Below are 13,799 nucleotides of genomic sequence, written 5' to 3' on the forward strand. Positions count from 1 at the left end.
CTTAACAGTATATCCTAGTATATCCTATAAAACATACCATCATTTATTTATTATGCTTTATTTTTTGTTATTCATATATATATAGTTTATAGTTATATTATAGTTTTTTTGTCATAAACATTTCTGTTTATTTCCAGGTTTAAAATACATTTTAATGCCCATTTTTGATATTTTCATTGTGGCTTTATTTGAACTTAACTGTATATCTCGGTATATCCTATAAAACGTACCATCATTTATTTATCATGCTTTATTTTTTGTTATTCATAGTTTTCAAATGAGCACAAATTGTATTTATAAAACATTTAGACTTTTAAACGTGCGCAAGCTGTGATTGGCCAAGGGCGAGGTCACGTGACGGACCGACGCCTCGCGCTGCAGCGGTCAGCGAGTGCAAGTGTGCGATAACAGCAGCAGCGGCTCTGTCTGGAGCTCACACTGTACATTACAGAAGCCCCCTCCTCTGGAAGACGGTGTTTCTCCCATTATGGGCGACAAGAAAAGCCCATCCAGGTATAGAAACATCCCATTTGCTCTGTGTTTTTGTAAAGCATCTCGCGCGTTCGTGTACACTGAAGAATAGCCGCGTATCGCGGTTGAAGTCTACTTATTTTTCCTGGTCGGATTTAACGGAAAAAAGCGCAGCCATGGCGGATACGGAGCCTTGCCTGACTCCCGGTATCCAGCTTTAGACAAAGGGAATTTAGGAAACGCCTCCTATCTTCTTTTTCCTTCGCCTTTTTTCACCAGATAAAGCCTGTTTACCCTTTAGACATGCCAGATCGTCAAATTGCAAGTGTTATTGTGTGATTGTAAAGGACAGGCTCTTCCTCCTCAGCACGCAGAATTAAGTGCATATGATGACACTTGCACTAATTAGGGTGCAGCGTGCTATTTAAATACCCTAACCATTTCCTCTTTAAATCTTGCAGGCCAAAAAGACAAGCCAAGCCCTCTGCAGACAACGGATTTTGGGACTGTAGCGTCTGCACCTTCAAAAACAGTGCAGAGGCATTCAAATGCAGTATATGTGATGTGCGGAAAGGTACATCTACAAGGTAAAGTGACACACTGCAGCTCACAGCCATCATAAACACATTGCACATGCATGCACTGAGGATGTCAAAATTGATATTGTGACTTGTTGATGTGGATTGTGTCTTTATCCATGCTGACGTCATTTGATTCCTATAGAATTTCAATGACACTCTAGGACAGGCGGCAGGATCCGGCTGGTGTGGATGAATCCTGGTCCCATTATTTGATTCTGTAGGAAATGAAAAAATTGCATTAAATGTCTATGGTTTGTTAGTGCGACGTTGTTTTGTTATGCACGCTGATACTGTGCAAAATATGAAACGCTCTTCTGTTTTTTTGCAGCTTGATGTATGGCTGTGGTCACTAATGCACTGATGCTATCACATTGATGACGTTATGTGTTCGAGTTTAGGGTATGGTTGGCGCCTATGGCTTGATGTAGGAAAGGGATCTGTTTGTAAAATTAAAAATCAGATATATAGGCCCATGTTGAAGAAGAATGCATTTAAACAATTTGGAGTTGATAATCAGTATGTGTGCAATTGTTTTACAAAGTAAAGCACAGATGGCAGTGTATAATTATATTTCAGATGTCCCAATAGTGGATAATGACATACAGTGGGGATATTTCTGACATTATTTCTAGGTCACTAATTAAATAAGCAAAAAAACTCCTCTGTACAAAATGTCAGATGCTTCCACTCAAACATTATGTTCTTTCTGGAAAACTCTCAAAAACATTATGAAATTTTTAAATTCAACTTATAATTTTATTATAATAATTCTAATGAAAAAAAAAAATGGTCTCAGATGTTTAAAACCCCAATGTATTTGCAAAGTATGCATATTTTTTTCAAAAGGACTGCTCTTGAAATTGACCGATCGTGAAAGAGAAACCATATCCTTTTAAAGGGATAGTTCACCCAAAAATGTATCTGTTTACCCCCAGTGCATACAAGATGTAGGTGACTTTGTTAATGCGTGTCAATGGGAACTCCATCTATAAGAGTAAAAAAAAACATGCACAGACAAATCCAAATAAAACCCTGCGGCTCGTGACGACACATTGATGTCCTAAGACACGAAACGATCTGTTTGTGCGAGAAACCGAACAGTATTTATATAATTTTTTACCTATAATACACCACTATGTCCAACTGCCTTGAGCATCCGGTTAGTGAGTTCTGATCGTGCTCTGACAACTGAAGTGATCTCTCGCTCTCATTGAAGTGCAAGAGATCACTTCTGTCATCAGAGCGCGCTTTTTGACCTCACTAACCGGATCACCTACCAAAGTCACCTACATAAGCAGATAAACATCAAATTTTCATTTTTGGGTGAACTATCCCTTTAAGTTTTGCTCCATTACCTGTTTTCAGCCAAATATTCCAGTGGGATGAATGTGGCTAGTGCACTCTGGCTCTGTCGCAGGTGTTTCTATCTCTGCCAAAGTGACAGTCTTTTCATGTTTTGTGCACGGTGTGAAGTACGCTGGCATCTTATCTCGGCATAAATTGCATGCTTGAAATGTTGATTTTTCTAGCTTTGTTGAAGCTACAGGATCAGTCTGTGCTCTCTTGTAGAGAGGTTGTTTGATGAGGCTGGGTTTATTGCTGACTTGAGTGAGTGTCATCTACACCAGAGTAGCAACAGCTGAGGGAATCAGCAGGGTACCACTAAATTTCTCAGACGATACTGATAGCCGATTATTAAGAATGGCATTTGCTGATACTGATAGTTTGGTTTTCTTTAGGAACAAAATCTCTCCCAACTAATGCTGTAAACTATACAGGGAACCCTCTCATTTGGTGCATTACTATAATATTACAGGTTAAAATGAACGACAGAGCCCAAACTATTGTATTCAACTGCTATTTATTTTTAGATATAATAATTACACTAAAATAAATACTAAAATGTTTGTACACTACATAAGGTAGTTTTCATAAACACTTGTCTTCATGACAAACTAACAAACTGGAAACATTGGATAACTTCGCTGAGGTAAATGCAACTTTACGTGACACTGGCTACGTTTACATGCACCAATGGAATTGAATCCGATTGCAGATCTGTTTATATGTACATTGTAATCTGATTCAAATATGTGTTTTATATACATTCCGATTAAAACTTTTGCGCACGCGCTCTGAGTGTGACGTCATATCAATCACACTTGCGGAGACAACCATGGACGTGACACTAACAGAGCTCATCGTTATTTTTGCCGTGTTGGCATACACATTCATAAATCAGCAATGGTTTTACAACTAAAGACGTGAACGTGAACACTGCGTAATGTGTGTCAAGATTGCACTGCACATGTGCCCCAGAGACTTCTTAATATGATTGAGAAAGTAGTCGGATTCAAGCGTTTACATGGTCATTTTTTGCTGTTGGATCAGATTCCTTCTAATCTGATCGAAATTTCATTCTGATTGAACTCAGTCGGATCGATTAAGGTGTTTACATGGATGTTTTTCAATTCAATTGAGCCGTCAATCCCATTACAAATGGATTATTTGGGTGCATGTAAACATAGCCATTGTTTACGAGCTGTTTTATTAAAGTCGTTCTGTGGTTGAAACACTGAGCGACTACATGAGACATGACACATTTCGGTACTGTATCTCTCAACATACCCTCTGATGTTCATGCATGTTTTTTTGGTGTTATAACTTATATTAAAGAGGAAGAGATGACTTGCGCTACAGCGATCTGTCACGTCACATTTAAGAGCATCAAAACACCATTTAATGTTTGAATTTTGTGATAAAATGGACAGAAATTGGAATCTGAGTTTCTTATTTGAAGTATAAAAGCTCTTTGCGATTATTAGATGGGAGGCGCGCTACAAAGAATGTTTGGTGTGGGGAAAACCGTGGACCTGGCTTGAACTACGCGGGATTCATAGGGTCGAATATAGCCTGCTTTTATGTCGCTATTTTTATAATGCGTTATTGTCGCATTAACTTAGACAGCCCTAGATTCTACACAAGACATTTTCTTAACACACAGTATATGAGTTGCAGTCTGACACATTTCCACTTAGTTTTGATTGACAGGATATAATCGGCCCTGCATTGGTGCATCCCTAGTACCACACAAACAAACCCGCACAGAAACCCAGTATCGTGCTGTAGAGTGGACCACACACCTATAATAATGCAAAAAATGGTCAAAGTAGTTTTTCAGTTGTCAAAGGGGATTTTGGCAAAACTCAAGACTTTGATAATCACCATAATCAAAGTTAATTAGGGAATGTCAATGTTTAGGACATTGCAGCAAAGAAAATATTTTTATTCAGATTTATTTAGCAAAATGAACTACTTTTGTTCTTTAATGAGATTAGGGGATGGTGAAAATGTGCTGTCAGTATAAGTAGTAGTAGTTAAATCTGGAACAGGTAATATAATTAGAGCATCATAGAGAGCTGCCAATCAATTACATGAACTGTTAGTGCGGGTATTATTAACTCAGATCCATGAATATTTACTGTGAATCTCCCTTAACTATATTTCACTCTTTTCTTCAGAGAGGTAATGTTTCTAGAATACACCCCTCACTCATTAAAGCCCAGAATTGATCTCTCAATGCTCTCTGCTGTGCCATTATGATGTAGTATTCAGAATTTTGAGACATGAAATTCCATGTGTTGGAATTATTGATAGAAAGATATATCAGCCAAGTAATTGCCATTTTGAGAGTATCTGCATTGGTCAATAACCATGTCATTTTCATCCATGTCACCCGTTCTTATATAATGACAGCCTTTAACAATAGACAATACACATTTTCTAATATTTTGAAATATTTTTTAATTATTACACTACAGTTCAAAAGTTTAGGGTCAGTAAGATTTCATAAAAATGTTTTTGAAAGCAGTTTCTTATGGCCACCAAATCTGCATTAATTTGATTAAAAGCAGTAAAACAGTCCATTGTATTTCTATTGTAATATATTTTAAAATGTAATTTATTCCTGTGATGCAAAGCTGAATTTTCAGTTTCCCGTGTCACATGATCCTTCTACGGAAGAGGATTAGGGCCAAGCAATAATAAAAAAATAAAACCATCTCGAGATTAAAGTTGTTAAATTTTGAGAAAGTCGAGATAAAATGTTGAGAATAAAGTCATTAAATTACAAGAAAAAGTTGTTAAATTATGAGAACAAATTCGTAATTTAACGAATTTGTTCTCGTAATTTAACAACTTTTTTCTCATAATTTAATTAGTTTTTTTTTTTCTCGTAATTTAATGAGTTCATTCTCAACATTTTATCTCGACTTTTTTCTTGACATTTAACAAGTTTTTTTCTTAACATTTTATTTCGGCCTTTTTCTCGAAATTTAACAACTTTAATCTCGAGATGGTTTTATTTTTTTATTATTGCTTGGCCCTAATCCTCTTCCGTATCCTTCAGAAATCATTCTGATAGCTGATTCTCAAGAAACATTTCTTATTATTATCAATGTTGAAAACAGTTGTGCTGCTTCATATTTTATTGGAAACCAAATTTTTTTCAGCATTCTTTGATGAATATAAAGTTTAAAAGAACAGCATTTCTTTAGTCTCCAACGATTTCATGCATCTTTGTAATAAAGGTAATAAGTTCTTTCAAAAAATATCTTGCAGTCCCCAAACCTTTAAAGTGGTGTCATTTTGATTTGTTTAACATTTTTTGGGGTTTATAATTCCCATTAGCCCTTTTAATAGTTTTCATGATTTTGGTTTTGGTTAGTTCACCCAAAAATCATTTACTCACCCTTGTGTTGTTTCAAACATGTAAGACTTTCGTTCATCTTCAGAACACAAATGAAGATATTTTATTGAAATCTGAGAGATTTCTGTCCCTCCACAGCTACGCAGCTACCACTTCGACACGTCAAAGAGTTCAGAAAGAGATCGTAAAACTAATCCATGTGAATTCAAAATTTTGAATGATGAACAGATTGAATTTAAGCTTATCTTAAACATATCTTCATTTGTGTTTCTAATATGAACGAAAGTCTTAGAGGTTTAGAGCGACATGAAGGTGAATAATTAATGACAGAATTTTTACATTTTGTGTCCGAAATGTACTGTACATTTTAGGATGAATGCAGGTAAAATGGGACATGTAAGGTTTTCTATTTAAAATTTCTTCATTTTGCTCGGTGTATTATAGCGGAGATCTTGTTGTGTGTGGGTCGTCTGGCATCATATTTTAAAACGCCAGTTACAAATTAGCAGAAACTGTCCCACTTTACCTGAGGTCACCCTGTCCTGCTCTCTATATGTTGGCATCATTATTGGCAAAGCACTTGATTTCTGGTAACATCATCTCTTCCAGAAAACCAAGGATAAACTCTCAACTCGTGGCTCAGCAGGTCGCTCAACAGTACGCCGCCCCACCCCCAGCCAAGAAAGAAAGAAGGGAAAGGACAGACAGAGACCTGCCTGACGACGACCACTTCGACATGGACAACTCCGACTCAGATAGACTCAGCAGTCTCCACCCTGACTCCGATCATCCTGAGAGATTAAGTCTGGACGGAGGTCAGCTGGACCGTGGACATTCTCATAAAGATCGGAGACAGGAACGTGGGCTGGACAAACCGCAATCGCTCGATACAGACAGGGGGCCTGAGCGAGCAGGACTGACCCCCAACCTGCTGCAGCAGCAACCGCAACAGCAGCAGCAGCAGCAGCACAACAGAATAGACCGAGAGCACACGGACAGAGCAATTCTGGAAAAACTTCAGCCTCACAGAGAGCACATGGATAAAGATCACCCACACACGGCAAGCTCTGGGATGCAGCCGGCAGAGAGGATGGGTGCAGAGAGAGAAGAACTCAAAAAAGGAAAAATAGAGAGAGCCATGATGGAGAAACACAAAGAGAGGCATAAAAGCCTCACGCCCAGTAAAAAACCCACTGCTAAGAAGATGAAGTGAGTGTTATGCAACCATGGTCTTTTATGGTCTTGGTTTGATCCAATCACATACTGGTATTAGGGCTGTCAAAGTTAACAAACACATGCAATTAATACATCATGTGAATTTCTTTGAAATCTGTTGACGCTTGTTGTCAATTTTACATTATAGAGTGCAACAGTCGGGTTCCAGAAGTGAAAATCCCATTCATTTTCTCCATAGGGGAATTGGTTTTTGACGATAACTTATAAACCGTTAAAGACACAGTTTGTTAATCGATGGTATATTTGTTGAAGCCATCAGCCTGCATTATTTCAACTTATTTTTAAATAATCATGTTTTAAGGTAGGGTAGGCAATTTCGGAGAGGCTAGCAATAAAGCATGTGATCTCACTCTTCCTTCAGTGCGTGTCCAAAGCCACACCTCCTCCAAAACACATGAACGCGCACAGCCAGAGCAGAGTCTGCAAAGCGTTAAAGGTGCAATATGTAAGAATTTTGCAGTAAAAAATCCAAAAACCACTAGGCCAGTTATATTTTTTTTTTCACTACACCTACAACATCCCAAATATTTCCAACTACTTGTAAATCGTGAGAAAATTGCAATTTTACCCAAGGCTCCAGGACGTGTGAGGAGTCGCCTGTCAATGGCGTCATACCCGCGTTACCCTCGGTTTCCGGTTTTATTTAGTAGAAACCATGGAAACACCAAAGACGCTTTAATATATTATGATAGACAAGGAAACAACTGTTTAGATATATTTATATTAATATTTTCTCCATCGTACAATATGTTTTAAAATGAATTACATGCCATTTATCAACACATGATATTGTAAAATGGATCTATCTTACTGCAGTGTGTAACAGTGTCTCACAGCAGCCGCTGAGTGAACGCACAGAGTAACGTTATAACATCATTTTCAGCACTCTCAAATGTATCTAATATGATAAACAGAGCTGCGTTTCCTCATACTCATGACCGGAAAAGAGGAAGTGGCGCCGGCGACTGTGTCATAATAAAAGTCCCGCTGCTTGTGAGGCGTGTGTTGATCAATCGCTCCAGCTCCTCGTTCAGCTCCACAACACTCGCTCCTGCTCTGCTTCATACTACAGTAACGTTAATAATCACATCCATGAACATGATTTCTTCCTGAGTCCTATCTTGATTATTTCCACCAGCCGTTTAGGTGGACATGTCCCAAGATTCTGCGCTCAAACTTGGTGTCATCAAGCTACGCCTTTGTTTTGAACAGGCCTCTAGCGACCTCTAGCGGGCAGAAAATATTACATATTGCAGCTTTAAATGATCTCATGTCTCAAAGCACATAACATGTACCACCTGACTGCTGCAGATTAATTTTGCCATTGATAGTGTTGCCAGAAAACGCATAAATCTGAGTCTGAGGACGTGAACGGCTCCGGGTAGAATGTCATAGGTTGCCATCTTGTAATTACAGTTATGACATGGCATGAATGCAGCATAAGCTTGCTGAATTGGTTCAGAAGGAACTGTAAAAGGTGGCTGCTGTTTGTTTGTGGTGCTCGGTGACTGTCTGTGTATAACTCTGCATAGCCTTATGGAACGAGCTGATGTCATGTGATGTCTGTGAGAGCAGGGTGCGTGGAAGTGTAGAAATACATATGTTGACAGACAGGTGGGACATTCGGACTGAATGCAATGATTGGACGAACATTTTTTTGGTTCCGAGACTTCCACAGTTTTTTAATATTTAGATCACTTTTGTTATTTATTGCTATCAGGGTATGAACCAGTTTCAACCAGAATAACAAAAAGTGTTATGAAAAAATTGCCTACCCTACATTTAACAGAGTAATTCCTGGTGAAAAACGACATTACCGATGATTCTGCAGATCATCTCCATCCATCACAGAAATAAAACAAGCAAACGGCGCCAAAAGAACACTTTTAGCGCCCACCCACTCCTGTAAAGTGACGTAATGATGCATGATGGATGATGTAATCGAATTCGAAGTAGATTTCACTACTTAAATGCTCAAATTAAAATCATTTTTGCTTGTCAAGTCAGGTCACCTTTATATAGCGTGTTATACAATCCAGCTTTACAGGGTTAAAGGATTAGTTTACTTCTGAAGTAAAATCATGTCATTAAAGACGTCTGTCTTTTTTTCTTCAGTTGAAAAGAAATGAAGGTTTTTGAGGAAAACATTCCAGGATTTTTCTCCATATAGTGGACTTCACTGGGGTTCAACGGGTTGAAGGTCCAAATGTCAGTTTCAGTGCAGCTTCAAAGAGCTCTACATGATCCCAGACGAGGAATAAGAGTCTGATCTAGAGAAACCATCGCTCATTTTCTAAAAGAAATAAAAATGTATATACTTTTTAACCACAAATGTTCATCTTTCACTGCTCTGCGATTATGTAATCATATTGGAAAGGTCACGTGTGACGTAGGTGGAAGTACCAAGCAAGTGTTAACAAAGCGAACAAGCGACCTTTACAAAAAAAAGGTAAAACAATGATGTCGGATGATTTTGAAGTTGGAGGAGAAAATAAGTGCTTTTTTCGCCCTACCGTGGTACTTCCGTGTGACCTTTCCAACGTGATTACGTAATGTGTGGCACATCGCAGAGCAGTGCAAGATGAACATTTGTGGTTAAAAAGTATATACATTTTTATTTCTTTTAGAAAATGAGCGATGGTTTCTCTAGATCAGACTCTTATTCCTCGTCTGGGATCATGTAGAGCTCTTTGAAGCTGCACTGAAACTGACATTTGGACCTTCAACCCGTTGAACCCCAGTGAAGTCCACTATATGGAGAAAAATCCTGGAATGTTTTCCTCAAAAACTTCATTTCTTTTCCACTGAAGAAAGAAAGACATGAACATCTTGAATTACAGTAAATTATCAGGAAAATTTTAATTCTGAAGTGAACTAATCCTTTAACAGGAAAATGATTCAGTGATGCAGACTGAGTTAATTTCTTCTGTACAGCAGAACTAAACGAAAATTGTGTAATTGTTCAGCTGAAGTCAGTTCAGTGTTTATTCAGTTTCGTAAAGATCATCAATTATTAAATGAGCTAATTTCATTTATAGAGCACTTCTGCAGGAAACGGGGATGTTATCGTCCAGCTCCAATAGTGTCAGAGCAGTCAAATCATTGTTGAATATTAAGTGTCCCCAACTAAACAAGCCAGAGGTGAGAGTTGCAAGAAACCCAAACTCCATCAGGTGACAGAATGGAGAAACCATGCTCCGTCAGGGTCCAGTTCTCCTCTGGCTTGAGCTCTTTCCTTCATTAAAGCTGTTAAGTACATAGTCTTGTTCCTTGTTCCTCTTTTTATTCTATTTTCAAATCAAAGTTTGTAATGTTGTGATTCACCTCATAGCTGGTTGGTTAGGTTCATGGCTTATAACTTAAAAAAAAAAAAAATCCACATGGGAAAAATGCTTCCGGATCCAAGGCCGCTGCAAAAGTAGGCGGACGCTGTTGCACTCTATAACGGTTTCATTCTGTTTTGTCTTCTTTCTATTCAGGGCTGATTGAAACAGGAGCAGTTCAAGTATTGTACAAAAATATTCATTTTTTGGACACTTGACTTAATAATGAACTGAAATGGTGCATCTGCTAAGCTTAAATGAGACAAGCACCCATTTTTGTGATGTTGCTCATTTGTAAGTCCCTATGGATGAAAGCGTCTGCTAAATGAATACATGTAAATGTTAATGAGAGCACCAGTGGAGTACTGCAGGCCAGCTACAAAAACTGATTTACACTTGAATTATTAAGCCTATAAAGTGTGGGTAAAATTGTATGCTAATAGTTTGTTACTAATGGCATATTGTAACATTCACAGGCCCAAACTCATTCAGAAAGGTCCAGCTGGGGAAAGTAATGGCATGAAGGCTGGCAAGTCTGTCACGAAGAATAACAAATCTATAATTTCACGGTAAGTTAAAAAAAAATCATAAACGTAAAAAAGATGTGTTGTTACTTCCATTACACTGTGACTTTAAGGTGGGCTTTTTACCTGCATTAGAGTATTCTTGATTCCTACTAAAAACTTCACATTCAATTTATACAGTTACTACTTTGAGTTAAGGGGAAATCCAATGAGTGGCTAATAGTCTTTTCCGCTGCAATGTAGACGGCTAAAACTGGATTATCATATATGCTGAATAATATACACAAAGTTTACTCATATAGCCATAGTAGTGGCCTAGAAAAAGCTGCTTTATTGTGCATAAGAGAGCCCAACACTTATAATAGCTGTCATCACATGACCAGCTAAATAATACTCTTTATTCTCTTATTAAAAGACAGACTAAATTAACGATTGGTTACTTAAGCATTTACTTTTGTCTGATGCTTCAACACACTTTGGAATGGCTGCCAAATTTTTATGGAAAGACTTTTTCTTTTTCTCTCAGAATGATGAAGTTAATTCAAATACTGCATCCGCTGCCAAAACAAGAAATTACTTGTCACATCTATAAACGTCGCTAACTTGCTTTATATTTTAATGGATATTAATTACCCTTATGTCATTCCAAACCCCTAAGACTTTGATTCATCTTCAAAATATAAATCAAAATATCTTTCATGAAACCTTTGACCAAAACTTTGACACTTCAAAAATGTATAAAGACTATAAAATGAATCCACATGAATTAGAGACTATCAATAAACATTGATCAAAACATATATAGAGAGCACAAAAATATTGTAAATATAAGCTTAAACGCACTTGCTTGATGCGAGAGAACAAATCTCATTGGTTTACAGTATTTCTTTAAATGTGAATGAAAACCTAAAATAAATCTGTTCCTCATATAAAGCGATTGTGTCTTTGTGATTCATATGGATTACTTACTAATACTTTTTTTGGACTTTTTGAAAGTTTCGGTTGTGTGAACTTTCAATGGAGGGACAAAGTCTTTCAGATTTCATTCAAATATCTTCATTGTTTCGAGATGAACAAAAGACTCCGCTTTGGAACCAGTGTTATTTTAGTTTCACAAATATACTATGTTGTGTTTTTGTAATTTTTATTATATATTATTATATTTATTAATATAATAATCATTCTTATTATATTTCACTATTAGTTATTTTAGTGCTTCTGGTTAAACTAAACAAAAATGAGAAATGATGCCTTGACAACCAGCTGAAAAAATAAGTTGATTTCCCCCCATTTATTTCAAGTAATGTAAATGTTTTTTTTTTATTGTTTTAATCTTAAAGATAATCAGTGTTGGGTTAGTTACTCTAAAAAAAGTAATTAATTACTAGCTATTAATTACATCTTTAACAGTGTAATTACTGTACTAAGTACATTCCTGAAAAAAGTATTGCATTACTTATTACTGATTACTTTGTAAATCGAACCATTACTTATACAGCAGCTCTGTCCATGAATAAGGCCATAGAGTTATTACAAGATTCCTTTCAGGTATCGCAATCCTCATTGTTAAACTTAAAATTGGTTTAAATACTAAAAAAAAAAAAAATAAATAAATAAATATATATATATATATATATATATATATATATATATATATATATATATAATATGCTCGCTCTTGTACTAAAATTGCAGTTCCACCTATTTTAACCTTGGAAGGGGACTGTATAGAATGAGTAAACAGCTATAAATACCTGGGCATATGGCTTGATGAAAGGTTGGGTTTTAATATTCATATTGAAAATCTCCTTAAAAAAGCTCAGACCTAAATTGGGGTTTATTTTTCATTTAAATAAATGTTTCCCTTTTGAAGCTAAAAAGAGAATTATCCAAAGTTGTTATCTCTCTGTGCTGGATTATGGTGATGTGATCTTTATGCATGCAAACCTATCCTCACTTACAAAAAAAAAAAAAAAAACGATTTGAGTTATGAGTGCTGGACAGGACTTTGTTTTTCTTCTTCTATTACTTGTTTTGTGTGTCTCTTTTTTTGTTTGTTTGTTTGTTTTTTTAAAAGAGATTTATATCTCAATGGGATCATCCCTGGCAAATGATAGATAGATAGATAGATAGATAGATAGATAGATAGATAGATAGATAGATAGATAGATAGATAGATAGATAGATAGATAGATAGATAGATAGATAGATAGATAGATAGATAGATAGATAGATAGATAGATAGATAGATATGAACAATACAAGGATAGACATGAAACCTGTCTTTAAAGTAAGAAGTTTACATTAAAAACATACATTTTAACATTACAGATGTCAAATTTTGATGTTAAATCCACTATTGTTTTACATAGTATTGTTCTACAGCCTATACAGTATTTAATGAAATTACATCATAAGTAACTAATTAAATTACAGAAAAGTAATCCCTTACTTTTTCAAAGGGAAAAGTAATTATATTACAGTAATTAATTAGTTAGATAATAAACCTGTTTGGAACAACATGAGGATGAGTAAATGATAACAGAATTTATATTACAGTGCCCTTTAATATTCTTTGCACAATTAACACTACAGTACTGTATACATGTAATATATAAATATATGATATGCCTAACTCCTCCTTGCACTGTTTCTCTGTTGCACTTCAGACCTAAACTGAAGAACATAGACCGGAGCTCGGCTCAGCAGCTCGCTATAACAGTGGGCAATGTGACTGTCATCATCACAGACTTTAAGGAGAAGACTCGCTCCTCCTCCACCTCCTCCTCCACGGTCACCTCCAGTGCTGGCTCTGAGCAGCAGCACCTGAGCTCCAGCTCGGAGAGCACGGACAAGGGGTCGTCCCGCGCCTCCACGCCCAGAAGGGACCATTCCTCTGGGCATAATGAGACCCTGTGAAGTGGAAGAGATTCGGACACCGCAATCTCACTGGACG

The 13,799-nt window shown here is 36.7% G+C and overlaps 1 protein-coding gene across 1 annotated transcript; it reads left to right on the forward strand.

Annotated features, from left to right (window-relative positions):
- Nucleotides 1-13,778, forward strand: rybpa (RING1 and YY1 binding protein a). The gene is made up of 5 exons (XM_067370452.1): nucleotides 1-513; nucleotides 933-1,058; nucleotides 6,370-6,969; nucleotides 10,796-10,888; nucleotides 13,513-13,778. The coding sequence occupies exons 1-5, from the start codon at nucleotides 488-490 to the stop codon at nucleotides 13,760-13,762; spliced, it is 1,095 nt and encodes a 364-aa protein (XP_067226553.1). The 5' UTR covers nucleotides 1-487; the 3' UTR covers nucleotides 13,763-13,778.
- The last annotated feature ends 21 nt before the right edge of the window (nucleotides 13,779-13,799 follow it).

This window comes from Chanodichthys erythropterus, chromosome 20 (assembly GCF_024489055.1).
Source record: "Chanodichthys erythropterus isolate Z2021 chromosome 20, ASM2448905v1, whole genome shotgun sequence".
In the NCBI taxonomy this organism is placed as follows: domain Eukaryota; kingdom Metazoa; phylum Chordata; class Actinopteri; order Cypriniformes; family Xenocyprididae; genus Chanodichthys; species Chanodichthys erythropterus.